General features: G+C 40.2%; 1 protein-coding gene across 2 annotated transcripts in view; it reads left to right on the forward strand.

Moving 5' to 3' along the window:
• The window catches only part of RBL1 (RB transcriptional corepressor like 1), a 29594-nt gene extending 14328 nt beyond the window's left edge, over positions 1 to 15266 (forward strand). For both annotated transcript variants that reach the window (XM_064521359.1, XM_064521360.1), the window contains 10 exons: positions 1954 to 2118; positions 2292 to 2427; positions 4247 to 4513; positions 5405 to 5583; positions 7309 to 7485; positions 9432 to 9503; positions 9686 to 9770; positions 11812 to 11975; positions 12445 to 12609; positions 12856 to 15266. In XM_064521359.1, coding sequence (XP_064377429.1) covers positions 1954 to 2118; positions 2292 to 2427; positions 4247 to 4513; positions 5405 to 5583; positions 7309 to 7485; positions 9432 to 9503; positions 9686 to 9770; positions 11812 to 11975; positions 12445 to 12609; positions 12856 to 13026 — 1581 coding nt within the window. In that variant the 3' untranslated portion in view covers positions 13027 to 15266. The remainder of the gene's footprint in view (positions 1 to 1953; positions 2119 to 2291; positions 2428 to 4246; positions 4514 to 5404; positions 5584 to 7308; positions 7486 to 9431; positions 9504 to 9685; positions 9771 to 11811; positions 11976 to 12444; positions 12610 to 12855) is intronic.
• The last annotated feature ends 6290 nt before the right edge of the window (positions 15267 to 21556 follow it).

Genomic DNA, 21556 nt, shown 5'->3' on the forward strand with positions numbered 1-21556 from the left:
AAATGTGTAATGCTTGAGCTGATGCTGAAATTTAAAGCAAGAAAACCATTCTGTAGATGGTACTTAACTATAGCAAGCTGTTGATCAACTTTTAATTCTTATTATGTACAACTTTGAGAAGACTAAAGCATTCAAATGTATGTTTTACTGACATGCAAATTTATTGACTATAAACTATAGGACTGATTATGTCCTAGTTCTGCTTATTATGGATCAAATAGCAATAATAATCTTTGTCTTCAACTACTCCTACTTACTGCAGGCTTGCTCTGTTAAATTTTCCTTTTCTTCTCTTTTTTTTGTTTTACGTAACAGAGCATAAAATGTCTTTTCCTGGTTGTTCTCTTATTTTGCTCATAGTTTGGTGGGGAGGGGGGTTGTGGGTTTTTTTGTTTGTTTTTATTTTGTTTTTCCTCCTCCCCACCTGCTAAATATATTTTCTGTTTCTTCTTTAATCCTTTTATCACCTATTCATATGCCTCCTATGTGCAGGTCCTGGAAATTTTTAGTAAATACCTAATAGCTTACTGTGGTTAGTCCTGAAAACTTTAGAAATAGAGAGTTCTGTTTAGAGGATAATAACCAAAAATAACTCAATCCTTTGAGAAACCTGTGTTTTATATCCTATTCTCCCTTCCTCTTCCTTTAAGTTCTAGATATAAAGCAGTAGTGAAACTGAAACAGATCTGTTAATATTGCTGCAGTTACTGGTAGCTTAGATCAGTAGCAGATGCAGATTACTGCACTGGTGTTTTCTCTGCAGACATAACTTTGTGGAACACATTTATATTTGATTTGTTTTTTCTTTTCTCTTCTGCGTACGTTTTATAGCACTTCTTGCTTCTGAAAGTTGCCATCATGAAGACCTCATATGAAAGAGCCAATACGTATCATTTCACTTATGCCACTTGTAATTTTGTTCTTTTGACACTTAGTTCCCATAGTAAAATTAGGTAAATGCTTCAGTATATGGCATTTCCATCACTGAAGGTTTATGAAAACAGACTGAACATTCATCTATCAGAACAACATAGGTAAAGTGGATCTTGCATTGGAGTGTAGGGATGAATCATGGCATTTCAGGGGCCCTTTCAGCTGTTATTGATGCTGACTTGTACGTGTTAAGGGATTTAATCTTTTCTGAAATGAACCTTTAAAACAGTCGTTTCTCAACCTTTTTGGCTTACAGGACACTTCTTTCAAAGGAGGGAAAGTTTAAAAGCTTTTCTCTCATGTACACAACTTAAGCAGATATATCTGCTTATATCTTCCTGGATAAGTGTATATATGCAAAATGAACACTGCATGTGCTTAGCGTATTGATTCTGTATATGCTCAGTGATGGTGAGAGAAAGCTTTAAAATACCCTGGGAGCAGGTTGTTCTGAATTGGTAGGATGTTCACTGTCCGCTTTCAACTCCTGGACTGCCTTTGCGAAAGGGGGTAAAAAAAAAAAAAAAAAAAAAAAGTTATTTAATTCATACTTTAAAAGGATGTGAAAGTGTATATTTGGACTTAGCATTTCCATTTCATGTGCCTTAATCCTGTCTTCTAGGTATTTTGAATTGTGTGCGTATATAGGCACACACATGTACAGTTTTGTTTACTGAAATGGAAAAGAGAGATTTTCAACAAAGGAGTAAAGGCCTTCAGCTGAGATCTGACATTGGATGAAAAATCAGTAAGGCAAACCGATACAGGAAAGATGTTCAAGGCAGAGCCTTTGAAGAATGTGCTTTTATACTCGCAGAATCTAGGTTCTGTTGGTGCATCAGGGTGTGAACTGGATTGCTGGGATCAGAAGAGGGTTGGAAAGAAGATGCGAGGAGGAATCTGGAGCATTCTGCACTGAAGAGAAGTTTTGAGCAGGATCCTGAAATGAATAATAATTTCATGGTATTAAGCGTGAGTGATGCAACTTTATTTTTTGTATGTGTGCCTTGTTACCATTAGGTAATTGAAGTACTCATTCGGTCTGAGGAAGGTCTTTCCAGAGACATGGTGAAACATCTCAACAGCATTGAAGAACAAATTCTCGAGAGTCTAGCCTGGACTCGAGAGTCAGCACTCTGGAATGCTCTCCAGGCTTCAGAAAACAAGGTCCCAACCTGTGAAGAAGTATGTTAGCTGTTTTTCTTTGATTAGCAAATTCATGTTCTTTTCTTATTACTGTCATTTTATGCAGCAAATCATTGAAATGGGACAATTTCTGCAGAAAACGTTTATTAATAGGTTGGGGCAAAGAAGGGAAAGCTATTTGTTATCTTACACTGGCATTTCTTATTTCTCAGGTAATATTTCCCAGTAATTTTGAAGCAAGCAATGGAGGAAGTGGGCTTGGGCATTTGCCTATGATGCCAATATCTCCTATAGTTCATCCTCGAGTAAAAGAGGTTCGGACAGATCTTGGTGGGAGTTTAAGACGGGGTATGTTAAAGGTTTCTAATATACTTTAGATGTGTGGTTTTACTTATTTTTTTAAGACTACTTTAGAATTACAAAGAGCAATCCTGAATCTGAATTAAGCATTGCTAAATGGAAAGGCTTTCAGTCTAGATGCATCCTATCAAACCATTCCTGTGTTTTATTAGCAGCAGATATTGATAATAAATAATGCTTCACTTCTGCACTGGAGCAGGATTTTCCTTTGTTTTGATGCGAGGGATCCCTTACTCTTGTGGTGGGCTGTCATCTCTGACAGCGTCGTGTCTTTTACTGTTCATGTTTTTTAGAGCTTGTTCTGATTTTAGATTACACTTTTTATTAGTATAACTTCCTCTTTGTGGTTTCTAGCGTTTTTGAGAGGTCTCACTCCTGTTGCATTCTCATTATTCTTATCCTTCAGACCCAAGTGTCTCAGTCTTTGCTTTTCTTTCGCCCAAGGCCAGTGATGATTGCCACTGTCACCTCTTGCTTTGCTTCTTGGAATGACGGAGGTGTATCTCTTCCTCCTTCCTACAGAACTTTTTTTGCAGGACGGGAGGAAGATAATGGAGGGTGATTGGGCAGGCAATACTGTTTTCCTCCAAAGAACTGCCTCGCTCTTTCCTGCAAAGAAGAAGAAGAAGAAAAAAAGTGCAAAGGAACTGCCACTTTCGTTATTTCACAAACAGTGAAGTAGTCTGTAGGTTCCTGCTGGTGCCCTGTAGACTGACTGACACTATGATGCTGACTCCTTTTGTGTTTGTCTGACAAATTGCATTATGGGACTGTTTTTTAAAAATACATCCTTTTCCTAATGCACTAGAATATAAGCAGTTGCTGTAGATGTTGTGGTGAGTTGTCTGATAGAAGGCAAAGCAACCTGGAGACAGTATCTTATGTATGGGTAGAGGGGAGTGAGACCTTATCTTGTGTATGAGAGTATGGGATCAAATGCACTATTTATCAGAAAGAACGGTTTGCATATGTGGAAATGCAAAGCCATAGTTTTAATTAGAGGTTTACTTTCTTTTTATGTGGATGGAAAGTATAGTTAGTCTCTTAGACTGTTTGATGTGCTACTAACACGCAGAGACAGCTCCTAACTTGAAATGAAAAATGGTGGGGGGGAGGTTGGAAATCTTTATTTGCCCTTGGTACGAAGAAAACTGTCCTGGCAGCATGGAAGTAAGGTCTCCAATCTGTTTCACCTTGCCAGTTATCCAGAAGGCTTCTGCTCTGTGGGAAGTAGGAAGCTGCTGTTGCTGGTATTCCCCACAGGAACACCAGAAATGCAAAAAAAAAGAAAAAAAAAAGGGGGGGGGGGAAGGCAGTAGAACAGAAGCCCATAAATTAGTATTGCATGCTTTAGTTTTACTAATGGAGTAAATGTTTGAAAGCAACAGCAAAGTTTGAGGGGGACCAGAGGTTTTATGAAGGGAGGGCTCTGGTCAGGATTAGTGTTCTTTTAGAGGAATGTATTCAGGGCAAGTATTAGTGAGGTGTCAAGCAGACCAAAGTAACTATCTGTAACCCTGCTGCTGCTTGGTCGCTTGGTTGCTGCAAATTAACTTGGTTATTCTTGTTGTTCATGTTGATAATCTGAGCTGTCCAAGAAGACTAGAGAATAAAAGGAGATAGTTAAAGGGCTGTAGGGCTTTGTTCATTTTGCCTGGGAACAGTGAACTATGAGATTATTTCTGAATCAGAAGGGGCTTTTTATGCTGTTTTTGTAGTTTGACAGGTTAACCTTTTTGCCTGGTGTGGAGAAGTGTTCCTCTTAAGCTGCTGCACTTCATTTTTTTCCTCCTCCTTTGCTTACTAGACATGCAGCCGTTGTCACCAATCTCTGTTCATGAGCGCTATAGTTCTCCTACAGCTGGGAGTGCTAAGAGAAGGCTCTTTGGAGATGACAGCCCAAAAGAAATGCAGGTGGAAAAGATTTTGACTGAAGGGACTAAGCTGACAATTGCTCCAGCTTCAAGCATTGTTGCTGAAAATGTCTCAGTTTCTCCTGGGCAAACAGTACTGACCATGACAACAGCTACAGTAGCAGGGAAAACAGGACAGAAAGTTACCATCCCGCTGCATGGTAAGAATTCCTTCTGATTTCCTTCTGTACTAGATATTTTGCTTATGCTTAAGATCCATTTAAAATAAACTTGCATTTTAAACATGTATCATTTAAAAGAAAACTACTCATAAAAAAAAAAAAGAGAGAGGGATATCAACTATATGCTGACATCTCATTCTGTAGTTTGATCTGATGCCTGACAAGCATCTTGAGGGTGTCTCCTTGCAAGCAAAGTTGTAGAGCTTCTTCCAGTTACACTTCATCACAGATTAAGCTTGGCTTTATTTCTCAACTTCAGTAGTGATACACTGTTCTTTGTCTTAATTTTTATTATAATGTTAAAAGGTTCTGAAATTTCTGGATAAGGGCTATGTGTATATATATAAATGCTAGGAAAGCTGGCTTTTTTTTGGTTTTGTTAAAGCTGAAAGATGTTTGAGTATTTCTGATGGTGATACACAAGAAATTAATTTTATAGCCTGTTTTAATTTAATGAGTGGTTCTTTTTTCTATAAAAATGAAAAGAAAGCCATCTCTACTGTCATGTGGGAGGAAATTTTCAGCAAGAGCAATTGACTAATAAGGAAACTAATCATGTGGACTGTCTATAATATGCTGTCAAGTAGGCAAAGTAATCCAAAAAAGAACAGAAACATCCATCATCTCCCAGAAGAGTGGAACATTCATGTTCTAAACTATCTGAATAATCATTTCTTCTTTTGAGTTATCAGAAATGTACTTTTTGATCATTTCTGAATACTCTGAAGGATGAGGAGTCTCTAGCATCCAGTGCAGAAGGATAATGTACCTTCACTGTGGGATGTTTGTGAATGAATTCAGAATTTGCAATCTAACTATGCACATGGTGGCAGCAAACCACTTATTTCTGGATGTGTATTTTATCTCCAGGTATTGCAAATGAGATGGGTGGGATCACGTTGATACCCATTTCAATGAATTTAGGTCAGCCAGCTAAAATGGAGGCTCAGGCTCCCAGCCAGCCTCAGGTGAATCAAGTGCAAGAAGTACATCTGTCATCAGGAAGCAAACCAAAGAAAACGGGATCCTTGGCACTGTTTTACAGAAAGGTAAGTGTCTTTGTTAGGAAGTCGGACTTTATTTTTTCTCATGGCTATATTGCAGCTTATCCCCCTGAGCAGTTTTCATTGCCATTCAGTCTTCGGATAGCTTCCCTTTTAGCATGTACGGTTCTCATATAATTGGGAGGAGAAGGGAAAAGGGGTCGGTTTCTGAAGTGTTGCAAAGAATCCGATTTCCCCCTCTGCAAACTAACCCCATAAAAGATAAGTGTTTCATCTTTTTCAATTAGCAACAGTTTTTGTAAATAACTACCTAGAAAACACTGGTAGTTTTTAATTCCCATATCTATTTTTGTTGCCTCCCATGTTTGCAAGGGTTAGACATATCAAAAATGACATTATCCTCCTATGTCGTGCTCGTTCAGAACCACGCTGTTTTGGATCCCATATCTGAAGATTCGCTTGTTACTGACTTTCTGAGGTCTCCTGGTAGGTGCTGATCTTGCTGGTATGGGACTTAAGAAAGCAGTGATGGATGACACAGCTATCTAAAAATTACTAGAAAGAAGGTACTTCATTCTTGAAGCAATGAAGGGATTTGAGGGGTAGGGTAAGAACTAAGTGCTTCAGAGGAACTTCACATTCTTTGTTCCTACTTGCCTGCCTCTCATTGTGGAGTGTGTGAGGGGTCTTTTGTGGGGGGAAGAGAGGGGAACTTGCCTGAATGCCTCTGAAGTAAATGTGCCTGAATCAGTCTAACAAAAGTATGGGATGTTTTCTTTTTTTGCCATTTATTTCCTATCAGAGAAAAGTTTATTTTTAGAGGCTTTCACCACTGCATTATCTCTATTTTAAACCTACAGGGATCTATACTAAGCAACCTGTAAATCTAAGTACAGAAATTAATTCCTAGAAAAACTTGTAAGGCATGTCCTCCATCTGAACTTTTGGTTCTTTAATTTCAATAGTGACAATTTGTTTCTCTCTCTCTCTTTCTCTCTCTCTATTTATTTATTCATTCATTTTTATTGATGTGCAAGCAGCCAGGTATGAACTTGGATTGCTTATTAGAATCTTTACTCAGTTGGGAAATGATATTTCAGTTGTGCCAAATATATTTGACAAACTAAGGGATAGGCAATACCGCTCTTAGTTATGAAGGAGAACTCATATCTTTACTTAAATCTGTCTGTAAGGGAATTTTGAGCTTCTGGTTACAATGATGATCGTATTCAAAATGATAACTTTTTGCTTTTTCCCTGTCTTGTTCCTGTTCATTTGAGCATGTAACTGAAAACGAACACTTCCTGCTTTCCAGCATAAAGAATTTGTATGCCTAGTTTTCGCCAATGAAGCAAAAACCTCTGAAGAATGAGAACTTCAAGAATGTTGCGCTTGCCCTGGTTATTTCAGGTTTCAAGACAGGTTTTCGATAACCAAAAAGGAAAAAAAAAATCTGACAGCTTGCTGATTTAAGACTTTATTTGATCATAATTGAAATATCTCCCAACTTTCTGCCATTGTAGTTCATAAGTGATATGGGGTAGGAGCAATGGTCATAATGTTTTTAGTCAGATTTCCTGTAAGTGTTAAAAATCCACCGTTTGAACAGTGTTGACAACTTGAAAACCTGTCTTGGGCAGAGGGGGAATATTTTGCTGAAATAAAGTATGCAAGTTGAACAGAGTTCAACAGCTCTATTCAGGTGAAGATTTTTGCAGACTACGATAAGCTCATTGCCTTGACTCTTAACTGTGCATCTTTTCCTTCTAGGTGTATCATTTGGCAAGTGTGCGCTTACGTGATCTGTGCTTAAAACTGGATGTTTCCAACGACTTGCGCAGGAAGATATGGACTTGTTTTGAATTCACATTGGTTCATTGCGCTGATCTGATGAAGGACAGACACTTGGACCAGCTTCTCCTCTGTGCTTTTTACATCATGGCAAAGGTAATATGTAGGCTTAAGAAATTTAGGGAATTTTACTTCAGTTGAAAATATAAACTGTGTTTACAGTTTACTGATTGCTTTATTCATGTCATATTATTGGAAGGGAAAAGTCCCTCCATGAAGTGGAAGAAGCCCCATTACTTTTTTCCTTGTTTTACATAATCTCTAAAGTTCCCATCAACCAACCACTGGTTTAAGAGTGAATTTCTCTTATTTTTCTGAGCCCATTCACACTGTGAGCACTGGTCAGCATAGACAAAGAAGTGTGTGGTCTTACTGCATCACACGTGTTTTCTACTATCCTGTTCATGTTCCTCATGATCTATGTAATTGAACTCAAAAAAACTACACAATTAAAGAATTATGCGGGTGCTAAACAAAAATTTGCAAGATCTTGCATCCTTACATATGAATGGAAAAGTTTTTCTTCCACAAAATCTCTTAGCATTTGAATATACAGGATATATGTTGTTGGTATTGATTTAAGGTGCTATTGAGTTGGAGTTTGAAACTGGAATTTTGATTTGACTCAAACTTCAGAACTGATAGTTAAAATGACCATCAAGTCTAATTCAGATGCAGATTCAGGAAAATGATGTACAGACAAGGCTATGCTATACTAATGGGGGAAGGATTGACTTTTCTTTTTGAGGAAGACAAAGTGAAGAAAAGCATTTTCTGTAGAGCAGAACTGATGTTCAAATTGTGATTGTCTGTGCTCTTAAAAACTGTGAGCTCACATTAAAGCTTAGCTTTGTTTGACTGTGCTTACCGATAGTTGTGGAAAAATAGCCAGTGCTCCCATATATTATCATGTAGTTTGCCAGATTTTTTTAAAATACTCTGTCTCCAGAGTGCTGTATCCAGTGCAGTGTGGGACCTGGCAGTTTAGCCAGAGACCTTGATGTGTTCTTTCTGGCTCCTACAGAAAAAAATATTGCTCATCTGTTTTTAAAATTGAAGAGGCAGGGCTTAAAAACAAAGTCCTGTAACAAATGAGTTATTATGAAGTATGAAAAAAAGTAGAAATGGCATGTGTATGTATACCTACATAACATTTCAGGATTTTCAGTTTTTCCTGAATCAGTTCAGGATTTCCTGTTTTTCTAGTTAGAGAAGTTAAGGGGCCCAGTTTTAAAATTCTCAAATATCTATTCTGACTTTGTAGTATTTCCCTTCTTTAACTCTTAGTGTCTCTGGAAGAAAAGATTGAAAAGGAATAATTCCTGAGATCATAAGCAAGAAAGGAATTTACTAGCTCAGATAGGAAACAAGGAATTCTTCAACAAGAAAAATTCTTGTTTGTTCATATTCTCATCACCAGAACTAAGTTTTAAAATAATGTACTCATATTAATGCTCATGAAAGAACGATGCAGGGGAACCTAATTGAATAGACTGGACCTGAGCCGCCTAGTTTAGTTGAGCCTGCTTTGAGGAGAAGTTTGGACAAAGTGACCTCCAGTGTCCTAAAATATTAGGACATCACAGCAAACCTGCATAAGCTGAATTGTAGAATTACAAAGTAGTTGAACATTCGTGCTCTGCTCGTCCCCCACAACAGTTGGATGGAAGTTGACGTGAGCTGCTCTCCCATGCTCCCCCTTGTATGGAAGGAGAAAAAGAAGTAGGGTCCCAGGTTGACTGGCTTCTATTCCCCATATGGTAAAGCTCTGTACAGGCTGTGGTCTTTCCACACGCTATGCATTTAGATGTAAATGGTGTCCTAGTTTGAGGAAAAGCCCTTCTTTACACTTTAAAACTAATGTAATCTTCTTCAGTTTCAGTATTTGGTCTATTTTTCTTGTAAGAAAAGCTTAATAAATAAAGGGTGGTAGAGGCTGTACTGTCTTTTAGAGTAAAGGTAAGAACCTGCATGTGATTTATTATTAAAAAAAAAAAATCGTACAGTTTGCAGTTGGTCTTGAATAGCTTCTTCTTTTCCAGGTAACCAAAGAGGAAAGAACTTTTCAGGATATAATGAAGAGCTACAGAAATCAGCCACAAGCAAACAGCCATGTGAGTAAATAGTACTGCCTTTCCTTTATATAAATATAAGATACAAGTGGTTTTTCAAATGTTTTGCTAATAGTAGAAAATCAAGTCATTTTAAATGTTAAAATTATTCAGGTGGATTTCTTCTAATCTTTTTACTTTCTTGTTTTCCTTGACAACAGTGTTTTTCCCTCCATATCCTGTAGGTTTATAGGAGTGTCTTATTGAGAAATATTTCCACGGATGTTCTATCAGACAAAAATGCAAACCAAGATGTAGAGATGACAGATGGTGAGTACAGCAAAGTAATCTTCTGTTTTTAAAAATGTGCTTGCATGCTTTAAAAGAACTGAATGGTCAAGTAGTAAGGAATGCTCTTGTAAGGAGAAGGGAAGCATGTTTTATGATTTTAAATGTATTGGAAAACAACATTATTGAAAAACAAACTGTCTTGTCAACAGCTCATCTCTGTGTTAGGGCATGGAAAATATACTTCCCACTTGGAATAAATGTTTGTTTAATTTTTGTTCTTAGATTTGATAACTTGAGGTTGAAGTGTGTGCCGAAGTGTGGCAGTGATGTTGTAGTTCTTCTTGGACAGCAGTACCAGTTCGTAAGGAAAGATGAATAGTACCCGAAATATTCTGACAGAATTTTTTCCTAATACAGATTTATGTTATCACCTATTCTGAAGGTTTAAGTAGGGAGGACTTGCTTAGGAAAATCATCAGTCAGTTTTAGTCATTTCTTTTTTTTTTTTTTTTTTTTTTTTTTGCTTGTGTTAGGGGTATATAAATGCCTGAGCAGTTACCTGCTTTCTGATGAGCATTAGGTATGCTCTTTTGGACCAGCATTTTCATATATTCAGATTTCTTTTAAATAGTTGATATTTTATCTTTGCTCTGAGTTAGAGAAGAAAAGGATATGAATGGGATTTGAGCAAAGCATAAAAGTTGTGCCATACCTGTCGTGACTTGTCTTCCGCTTGGAAAAGGTCAGGAAACTGAGAGAACACAAGCCCATGCATGAACCCATGAGCAGAACAGATCTGGGGCCAGGACATGTGCAGAAAGTTAGAAGGCTGTTTTGTATGGGAAATTTCTACCATGGGTGGGATTCAACTGCTTGAACAAGTATTAGCGCCATTTTTAAATACCGTAGAATATTTCACTGGGGTCCAAGAAGATGCTGATCCCTTGTAGGTTCAGCATCCTGTCTAGCAGCTCCACGATTCTTGGATGTCTTGGGGCATCTGAAGTGGCACTGGGCTCCCACATTTTGGCAAGCAAATTTGCTTGGTTACATAGTTCTTTAGTTCCTTCTCCTGCCAGACTGCTTCTTCAGTTAAGAGTGTTTTATCCTTTATCTAGTGTTAACCCGTGTTCTTTTGACATCAGCTTACGGGAGCATTTGTGTTGTGATAAAAGGCAGGCGTATTAAGGAATTACGCTCATGTGTATCCACTGAAATTTTTGATATTTGCCTTATGTTCCACTGATTGCAAAAGGCTTTAATCTTTGTTCCCTTTAAAAATATTTATTTTGCTTGGTAGTAAACAATACAGAGGATGAAACAGAAGGTTGTATTCAGTAGCGCTATTCAGTAAGCGAGAGAGTACGTAGTAATACACTTGTGTACCTGTAGCTTTTTCCACTTAGTTATATGCCTGAACAAGTGGTGTTACGGCTTCCTTGCAGTAGAGGCACGAGTTGAGTATGAAGCTATTCTTTGCCAGCTGATCACAGGAAACTTTGCCTGGAAAACCTGGAAGTTGTCAGACTGCTTAAAACTTACCAGTTTGCTGTGAGTTAGCGTAGCTTGTGCAGAGTGTTGGAGAAGTCAAGGTCTACAATCTGGCAGTTCTGACCACCTTAAAATTGTCCTAGACCCTGGCTAGTTTGATTACTGCTGTACCTGGTTTGTTGCCTAAACAACGTAAGTGAGCAAAATATGACTTTGTACAACTTCGGGCCCCCACAAAATGCATGGAAAAAGGCGGCACTAGTGCTATGCTGGTGGGGAGTCTTTTGTTGTGTTTTTAGGGTTTTTTTTCTGCTGTAGTTCTGTTTTACTATTATAAGGAAAGATTTATGTTAGCGTTTTTGGTCATAATCCATTGGCCTCCTATACCAGTGATTTGCAGTTCCTTCTAGTGTTCACAACCACCAATAGCGCACCCTGATCATGTATGAAGCACACTTACTTAATTCATGTTATTAATTAGTCAATTTATGAATGAGTTCCTGTCAGTTGGATATTATAAGTCTGAATGTGAAGAACTCAGTTTGCTAATACTGTGTTCTTGAAATCTGAAGCTTTCTCTTATTCCTAGACTCATCTGTGAAAACCTGTTCCTCAGCGAGATCTGCAACAGAGAACTCCAGTGAGTCAGGAACAGAGGAGAGAGGTGATCTTATCAAATTTTACAATGCAGTCTATGTAGGAAGAGTAAAATCATTTGCACTGAAGTACGATATCACAAACCAGGATCATGTAGTAAGTAAAATATTTTAGAATTTTGCTCTATCTAATAAACATCACAGAGACAAAGTGATTTTCCTGCCAGTTAAAAATATGTTGTTAATTTTGTTTTGTTGTTCCCCTGGCACGTTTACAGAAGTCAAATAGTTACAGGTAATGGTATGAGGACTTGCTTTAACAGCCTTTCAAGAGGACAAACTGTCAGATGCAGTTCAGTTTATGACTCCATTTTCAGCTTATGACTCCATTTTCAGCTTCTCATATTGATGCAATGCACCTTTGCTCAAGTGCCTGTGCAGCATCTGTGTAAAGCATCTGGGAGATGAATTTGTTCCATGGTTTGGCAGGCACTTGCTCAGTTCATTAAGTACTATAGGCTAAAATGTTTGATGGAAAACCTGGAAGTGCATTAGACTTACCTTTGTCTGAAGTTACTGTTCTTTAAATGTTTTCTGATTTAGCTTCTAAATTTGGCCTCTTTCAGATGGAAGCCCCTCCCTTGTCTCCATTCCCGAACATTAAGCAACAACCAGTATCTCCTCGGCGGATATCTCAACAGCACTCTGTTTACGTTTCACCTCACAAGAATGGTGCCTGCTTGACCCCTCGAACTGCTCTACTGTATAAATTTAATGGGAGCCCTTCCAAGGTAGAAAACAAGAAGGTCGAAAGGGGTAAACTTGGGAGAGGGACAAGCTGTAATCTTATGGTGGGAAAGTGTTCTAATGCAGTGAGGATTTTTTGAACTGGTTTCTCAGTTTGTCCTGAAGGGTAGAATCCTTTACTTAGGATTCTTCACCTGATCAGCAAAGAGGTTCAAAATAGTAGCTTTTTGGTTCTCAGATAACTGAAAATGGAGTAACTCATGATACTTTAATTTTTTTCTTAATGATAGAGTTTGAAGGACATCAACAATATGATAAAACAAGGTGAACAAAGAAGTAAGAAACGAGCGATAACGATTGATAGTGACACTGAGTCCCCTACGAAACGACTCTGCCAGGAAAATGATGATGTTCTACTTAAGCGTCTCCAGGATGTTGTCAGTGAAAGAGCAAATCATTAAGACTGCCAGTTTTCTGTGGGATCTAAAAGCTATGGAGTTCAATATAGCTCTTGTGCTATTTACTTACTGCTTTTCAGCCATGTTGTATGCAGACAGCTGCCAAGTATTTTTTTTAATGTTGAACTGTTGCCTGACTTTCACAGGATGCAAAAAGGAAAAGCTAAGTAGTAAATGGCAGAGAATAAGTATGATCTTTATTCCCAAAGAACATCCTGTGTTAGAAGTTACTCTGTTTGAGCTGTTTTAGCAAAAGACTGATCTGTAGAAAGCTGTGTTGGATGTTCTCTAGCTTAATTTAGAGCATCTGCATTCTGAGTGTGACTCAGCTTCTAGTAACAGTCGTTTTATTTTTGGAATAAGGACATTTGGGAAATAAGTCAGTTAATTTTCTCAAGCTTTTGGTGTTTGTTTGGGGAAGAAACTTTAAAAGTGCCTTATTTTAAAAGCGCGTGGAATTTTATGCATTATTTTAATGTGAAGTAAATGGAGTGGAGAACAAACTGATCATTTAACCTCAGTAAGAGGTTTAAATAGCTTTGAGCTGTATGGCTTCATGTGCTGTGCTCCATCTCCTCTCAGAACTTCAGCAAAGGTGGTCGTTATGACGTGGATCAGACAGCTTTTACAGTAAGGCAAAACGCACACAGTACGAACAGCAGTGGCGTAAATGGGACGCTGATACCTGTTAAAGCATGGAGATACGTTTCAGTTAGTCTGAATTACCTTTCTTCATAGCCAGTGAATGCTGCCATTGGAGCTACTCCTTTCCAGTTGGAAGCTTGAATGCAGTCCTGCTGTACAAGCTGTTCATACGTATTTTGTCTTAACTGTGAAAAAGTACTGGACGGTTACAGGTCAAAAGAATTTGGGCTTTGGCCAACTTACAGCCGTTTTAATGTGTGAATTCATTTAACAAATTGTATCTCTTAACTTTATTTTTTCCTGAAGACTTTAGTCTCTTGTTGTGTAGTATCTACACTGAATGTAAGCCCGATCAGATAAGGCATGTTTGTATATGTGATTTTTATGCTATTAAAGGTGTGGATTCATTGGAAATTTATAAATTCCAACATCTAATTCTAAGTTGTTTTTGCTGAGGGATTTGATAGGGTTTATTTTACCAAAATGGAGAAAAGTCAAAGTTTGTTTATTACTGTGTATCAGTAGTTTGATCTTATATCATAATTGCATTTAAGATTAGAGCCATACAGAAACTTCTCAGCAGTGTATTTTTCAATTCTGTGTGTGTATATTATACTCAAAATTTTTTAACAATTACATAGGACTTGTTTAAAGAGCTCTGTTCACTTTATTATTTAGTTTGTTTAATATGTGCTAGTAGATCTGCTGTGCCTCAGTTCAATGGAAGATTCCTTTATGATCTCAAATAGTCTCAGCTAATGAATCTGGCCAGCAATGATGTAGGAAAAATGTATTTAAAAATATGCATGAGACAGCTTACAAACTCTCTAATTCATTTTTGAATTATTAATTACTTTTTGATTTTGGTCGGTTTGGAAAAAGGTGCTTATCTATTTGCAGTATGAGGAAGCGGCTTCGCAGTACACTAGGTTTAATGTAGATTCCTCTGTTGAGTTCCTTTATTCAATTTGAATATTTGGCTCCAGATCTTGAGATAAAAAGCACAAAGGAAGCAACCTTTCCATCCTCATTTGTTCACCAATGCTGTTACATTGAATGGTCATAGCCATAATTGAGTTCAGAAAAGCCTCCTGTGTTTTGTGGAGGAAATGGGGACTCTTGATTCAGCCTTGTGCAGAGTCTGTGTTATTTGCATGGAGGGCTGCAGACTTTCTGGATGACGTGGTTAAGATCAGCCTTAACAGCATAAGTCTTTCAGCAATATTGTATCATGAAAACTTAGTTGATTTGGTTTTAGTTTAACATCACATGCAGATCTTTTTTCTTCTTCATGTATATGCTCACCACGCTGTTCTGATAGTCTCTGAAACTGTAGAAAAATGATGGTGATAAAATTCTTATTAGTTGTCACTAGACATACTGTTTTTTCATTAGAAAAATTAATGTATGACAACTGGGTGCAGTTCAGGTTTTTTCATGTTAGATTTGGCTCTTTTTAGGTGCTAATAGAAAGCAATATTTTTTGGACTTGCTAAATGACTAAACTAACAGCTTATGTGACAATTTTGTAACGGTTTAAAAGTGCCTTCACATGTAAATATGTATTTTATAATAAACAATTTTTAAAAATGTTTTAACCTGTGTTGCACAGTTGCCTGTGGTAATTCATTAAATGGTGCCTTCTGTCTGCATTTTCAGTACTGTCAGAGACTCTGGTCACTTTTCTGTCTTCCTCGAGTTTCTCTTGGATTTTTTTCAGTTTGAATTCATTTTCTTTCATTTTGAATTTTCATTTGATCTGTCTCAGATTTCCATCTGAGATTTCTGTCCTGTTTGTACTTCAGACATAGTTTCTGGGAGGAAGAGGCGAGTAATACATTCACTGAAGTAACCAAAAACACTGAAAAGGCAAAAATCCTTCAGTGACAGATGACCCTGCCCCCATGAGAGAAGCATGACTCCAGCACAATGAACCATTGAAATTATTGCAAACTCACAGTTCCTGACCTTGCAGTGCTGCAGCCATGTCATGCAGAATATGGATTATGATTACCCTGATCCCAACAGTTTAAATTGATTTTAAAACCAATTCTGAACATGTTCAGATTTGTACTAGCAGGCTTTACGCTGGTTTTGTGTCTATACATGTGCATAAAGCTGGCTTGGACTCAGTGCTCGGAGTTTGGGCTCAGAGCTTTTTATCGGTTTTTGTTGTGCACCTGCTCTAGGAAGAAAATTCTTAAGAGCGGTGATTTGGCTGTGCAGAAATTCATTTTAACAACTTTGCATGGCAGCTTTAGTGTCAAGGTTTAGTTTTAAAACACTCTGTGTTAAACACAATTTTCCAACCGAAAGTGGTTTTGAAGGGGATAGCTGTGAAAATGTGGCTGGCTTTTCTCAACAGAAACTATCTTTTTTTTTCTTTTGCAGATAAGACTGCCAGGGAGGAGAAAGCATCACAGTTGGGCAGTGTAGGGTGAGAAATAAGACTGTTTTACCTAAGTCTTGGAAACCGCATTCTATTATTAGGTCAATGTTTTTCCCCAGCCGAACAGTTTTTCACTGATTCTTCAACTAAAAAGATCACCACCTAAACACTGCTTAAAGTGAGTTCAGCACTTCCATGTCTACTACAGGTCAGTGTTCCAGAGAGTTAGAAGAAGGGTTATGAATGCTCCCAGGAAGAATACGATAAATCCACTAGCACTTTATGTATAACCAGGATGTCAATATTAGGTTGCTGCATTCGAAGGGTTGAGTACTAAGATGTGGCCTCAAGAAAATTTGTGGTCAGAGTGCTGTTAAGCACTGTGGGGAACTGAAACTTTTTTATTTAGTTTCCTGTTAGGAAATAGTCCTCTTCTGGTTTTTTTTTTTTTATGTTGTGACTCATGGTGGGGGTTTTGGAGGGTTTTTTGGTGGTGGTGGTTTTTTTTTTTTTTTTTTTTTTTTTTTCCTTCCTCACAGTCAAGGAAAGATGGGTTTGGCCCTGTAATTGATATATTCTGTCTCTTTGGAACTGTAACTTGGGACACAAAGAGAGTTGCTGTGAAAGAACTGCAATGGTTCAAGAAGTTCTAGGATCTCAGCTGAAAGATGCTGAACATGTCTGAATCTATCTCAAGGCCAAAGAAACTACTTTTATTGTAATCTCCATAGTTGGCAAGTGCATGTCTCATCACCCAAGTAGCAGTTCTTGAAAAACAGGTATCAGATAAACATGAAGATGTTGCTCTGACTGATCATCCAGATGCCAAACCCATAAAACTTTTCAACTTCCTTGAGTGATAAGAGTTTCAGAAGACTGGTGAGTCACAGAGATGGATTAAGTTTGTGATTCCCAACCTTTCTGTAGCCAAGACTTACAGCTGCCACTTCAGCCCTGCTGGGTCTAAGTGCTTGGCAGAGTTGATGGGCATGGGGATCCACTCTGCCTTATCTTGAGGGTTACTATGCCTCAGTAACAGGGAACCTTTGGTTTAAGTGAGACCAGTTTTCTCCCCAAGTTAGGTGCAGCCGTTTGGCTGAGATGCGGTAAACTTAAGCTACAGTAGCTTTACTGCAGGCATCCTCTGTGCCTCTGCCTTCTCTTGTGTCTTCCATCATGACTGCCAGTAATAGAAAAACAGCTTTGCAAGAACTTGATCAGAACAATTTCAGGTAGGTAACATGTAAATACAGGGCTCAAGCAGATGAGGATGTAGAATTAACAGCTCCAACAGACATAGATGGCTTTGCTGTGAAGTCTTCAGTTCCTAGCAGTACCAAAGCTGTTGCTCTGGTGGAAAGGTTGAAGTGTTTGTAGCGCTGCTTAATTAAGTCCAGCAAAACCAGGGAAGGCTAGTAGAAACATGTCAAGTGGAAAAATAAAGAAGAGCCTGCACAGGAATAATCCCTCTTCATCCTCGCTTTTAATGTGCATCTTTATTTCTGATTTTTCCCTGCAAGGGATTCCTTATGGATTCATTTTAGGATTCTTGTCATTTCAGAACTGTCTGACATCAATGTGCTGCACATCTAGAGATAAACAGAAGTTTACTGCATTTGGTGTGGCAGGAGGGAATGGGAGGGCATTCAGTCTCCATTGCACATACAGAGGTACAATCTATATGAAAACATTTTCCTCCCTTTTCTTGCCCTTTTTCATGTATTGGGTTACTAGGGGTTTAATGCTGCTCAGGATAAACATCCTGCCCATCACAGTATTTCTTCCTCCTGCTAGTGAGGGTGGAACCGACAACCCTTGAATCCCAGTGCTACACTGCATGTAAGTTTAGTGCTGTAGCGGTTTCTGCCTTGATTCATGAAGAATGTCCTGCCATTTTAAGGGCGCCTCTCCTTTCCTTATTTTAGGGCACAGATGCAATGAGATCCCTCTTGAATTTCTTTGGATGAGCATCCCAGAATTACTGGGGTTGCAGATACGATGCATGACTTTAAACTCTTTCCCCTCCCCAGCAAAATCTCTAGGTATCATCTGTCTATTGAGATATTCAGAATAGTGCAATTCTCGACGCTCGTAAAGGTAACAGAATGGGCAGCCAAAGAACCTTCCTTTAAAAGGCCAAGCACCAGTGAAACCTGGGTGTCACTTCCGTGTGGGAGATGGGAATTGGAAAAGGCGTGAGACTATTTTGTATGCTTATGTTCATTAATAGGTCTAGCCTGTTCTTGTCTGCTAAGGTTTCTTCCAGGAAGAGGAGTATTTTCTCTAAGTAGGTGGGACTAGCTCTTAGACCAGTTGCTTCATTTCAGTTAGTGGAGGTAAAGGGCTAATGGAACTCTGAAAACCCTAGAGTGGATGGAGAGAGACTTTTGGCCTCAGAGGGGCAGTGAGCATTGTGTGCCTTCCTGACAACAGATGAGAAGTGAAAAAACAGGAGATTTGCTTATGAAAACAAATCACGATAGCTTGGTAGTAGAAAATGTAAGCTTTGATCCCTGCAGAGAATAGAAGAAAAGCCAAGAATGGCTTTTTGTTAAGATAACTTATGCCTCCTTGAAAGGAGCCGATACTGCCCTTCTGTGCATGCCCTGCAGTCATCCCTTCGTGCCCGATACTACAGAATTACAGAACCGGGATGTCTAATGCACAAAAGTATGGCCTTTTCTAGGATGTCTCTGCTGGTGTTGCTGACAGTAGCGGAGTGGAGGGTTGCCCATGAGGAGATGCTGCCCAGCACACCAGTGCTCTGTGGTATCGTGGTGTCGGGGCCACTGGGAGCAGTGAGCTGGTGAGTGGGCTCCATCCAGAAGCTGTGGTGAAACAAATATCTGGCAAATCAGAGATGCTGTTGCATGAGATTTATCCATGACTGGCACATCTCTGAGAAGGCTGTTAAGGATGGACCTAGGCAGCTGTGACTTTTGAGCCATGTACTGCAGAGTCAATATTTGGGAGCTGAAGTCTTAGGATGCTTTTGGGATGCTGTAAAACATAGAGGCCTTTTGCAGCAGAGTTGGTTTTGTGGATGTTGGGACACTTGCTGTGGAGACAATAACTGAAAAAACAGTGGATGTGCCTGTATCTGTGAAGGCCTTGGTTTCACATTGTCACAGCTGTGAGTGACAGATGCTGGGGTCTGGAGAGCATCTGTTTTCACTGCTGTTGATGTCTTTGGGAATAATGGATTGAAAAAGTCCATACTTTGGGAGTATTGTTTGTAGGCACAATGACTTGGGGGCAGTAGTGCTGTGGCATCATGTATTTTGGGTGCACCTTTGTGGAGGCTGATTTCTGTTACTGAGCTGGGATTTGGGATGTTGAGTCAGGCTTGCTGGTATCTGTGGAGGTGCCAGTTTCCAGGTACTTATGTCAGAATCCCTCACAGTAACCTGCCATTGTGGTGGGTACTGCTTATCTCAGTCCAATAGCTCTGTCTTCCACAGTTATATTGGCATGTCCAAAGCTCTTGTGTGAAAAATGATTTGTTTCAGAAAGCAGGCTCATAAAACAGATGCTAGAGATGGCCTTCTTACTAACAGGTAACTGTGCACATTTTAAATTTTCCTGCAATGATAACGTGTGGGTGCTCTTCATTTAATCGAGCACCAGTGAAGAGGTTGCTGGATGTATCAGCATACTGATGCCAAGGAATGGCTATTGGGAAAGCTGGGGCAATGAGGTTGCCAGGATCATTAGTTTCAGCATCTGGCAGGTGTTGGTGAGAGTGTGTCCGAGTGGCAGTTTCTGTGAAGGGGGTGCCAGTGAGGTTTAGTGTGGTGCCTCCTCGAGGTGTTGTCATGAGGGCGTTGGTGTCAAAGACCTATGTGTCTTGGGGACTTATGCCTCTCGTTTGCTTTCCAAATGTTTCTGAGTCACCTGCAGACTTGCCCACCCTTGGCTTTTTGCTACAGCTGGGTAAGCCTCTTCTGCACAGGTACACTGAGACATCACAGCCACCTTCTGTGTCCACCTAGGTGCTTGTCTGGTGCCTTTCCCCAGGGCTGAATCCAGGTTTGAGTAGAGGAGAAGCAGCAAGGCAGCTCCAGCAGCAGCTGGGTGATTTTATGCCACCCCAGCAAGTGCAAGGACTCAACCCTGTCAGTCCTGGCCAGGGCTCAGCCCATGGCAGGCTCAGGGCAGGCAGCAGCGCCCCATGCTTTGCTCTGAATCCATGAGAAGTGACTGCCTCCCCCGTGCCTCTTCCCGCTCTCCCTCCCGCTTCTCCCTGTCCCCGGGGGGGAGGAAGGAGGGATGGGTGTCTGGAGAAGGCAGTCCTCATGCTCTCCAGCCCCTTCTCATCTCTGTCCCCGACTCCCAGCCGTCCATGGCAAAGGGGGTTGCTGAGGGGTTACACAGGCATGCTGGCTAGCTGGGGTGCTCATACTGATAGCTGGGGGGGCTGCTGGGGGGCAGTTTCTGGACTGTGAGGGGCTCTCGGGGGCTGTGAGGGTGGTCGAGGACGGTGTGTGGGGGGGCGGTCACGGGGCTGTGAAGGGTGGGGGGGTGGTTGAGGGGCTGTGGTGTTACAAGACAACCCTGGGAAGCTCAGAAAGACTGTTTAAACTAGGTAAATTAGGATAACTTCTATCTCTATTTTCTGAAAAGAAGCATTCTTTAATCAGGGGCATCCTAGAACTGCTAAAGCCCTAAAAGAAACATTAAATCAAAATGTTTTATTTCTAGATAAGTGTTGCCAATTTGGCAAAAGAATTGGAGGTCCATGTATCCCGAACTGAAGACCTTGGGCCTTGGACTGTAAATTATTGAACTGAAGCTGTCTCGAGGTAGCCGCTTAGTCCAACTTCTATAAAACTTGCTTAGCATGAGTAGCTGAATTTGCTGGAGCCTTAGGCTGCACTCCTAGTCCAGTGAGAAAGGGCCCCGGAGCTGGTGGAGGCTGGAAAGATAAGGGAGTTACCAGCAGTCTGCATTCCTGTGCCCCACTCTCCGGGAGGGAGGATGTCAGGGCTTTGACATAAGGCCTGCTTGGGGGCCAGGACCCAGGGAAACGAAGCCTCCTCTCGCTGCGGGAACAGTGTTAATTAGGGGGTCTGGACTATCTTCTCGTCAGGACCTTGGGAGATAACACCTACTGTCACTGCTGGGGCAGTGTTAACTGCTGGAATGACTATCTCCCCTCATCAGGACCTTGAGAGACAGGGGTGGGACCCGGGGATGAAGAAATCACTGACCAGTCAGTGTAAAAGGGAAAGTTGCAAACCTGGCCAAATGCTCCTTGAAAAGCCAGGGCGGGGGGGGGGGATGTGTGCTTGATTTGTGGGAAACCACCGCGCACCCAGGCTCGCGCAGCTCTGAAGTAAATAAGCAAACGTCTCTCCTGAGCGTGTAATTATCGGCTAATCGCCCGCCGGGCACCGAGTCCGCTTTTCGGACAGCAGTGGGGGCGGTGGCGGGGGGGGCGGGGGCGCCGAGGGCCGCTGCCACAGGGCGGCCGCGTGGCCGCGAGGCAGCGCTCGGCGC

Source organism: Dromaius novaehollandiae, chromosome 16 (assembly GCF_036370855.1).
Source record: "Dromaius novaehollandiae isolate bDroNov1 chromosome 16, bDroNov1.hap1, whole genome shotgun sequence".
NCBI classification, from domain to species: Eukaryota; Metazoa; Chordata; class Aves; order Casuariiformes; family Dromaiidae; genus Dromaius; species Dromaius novaehollandiae.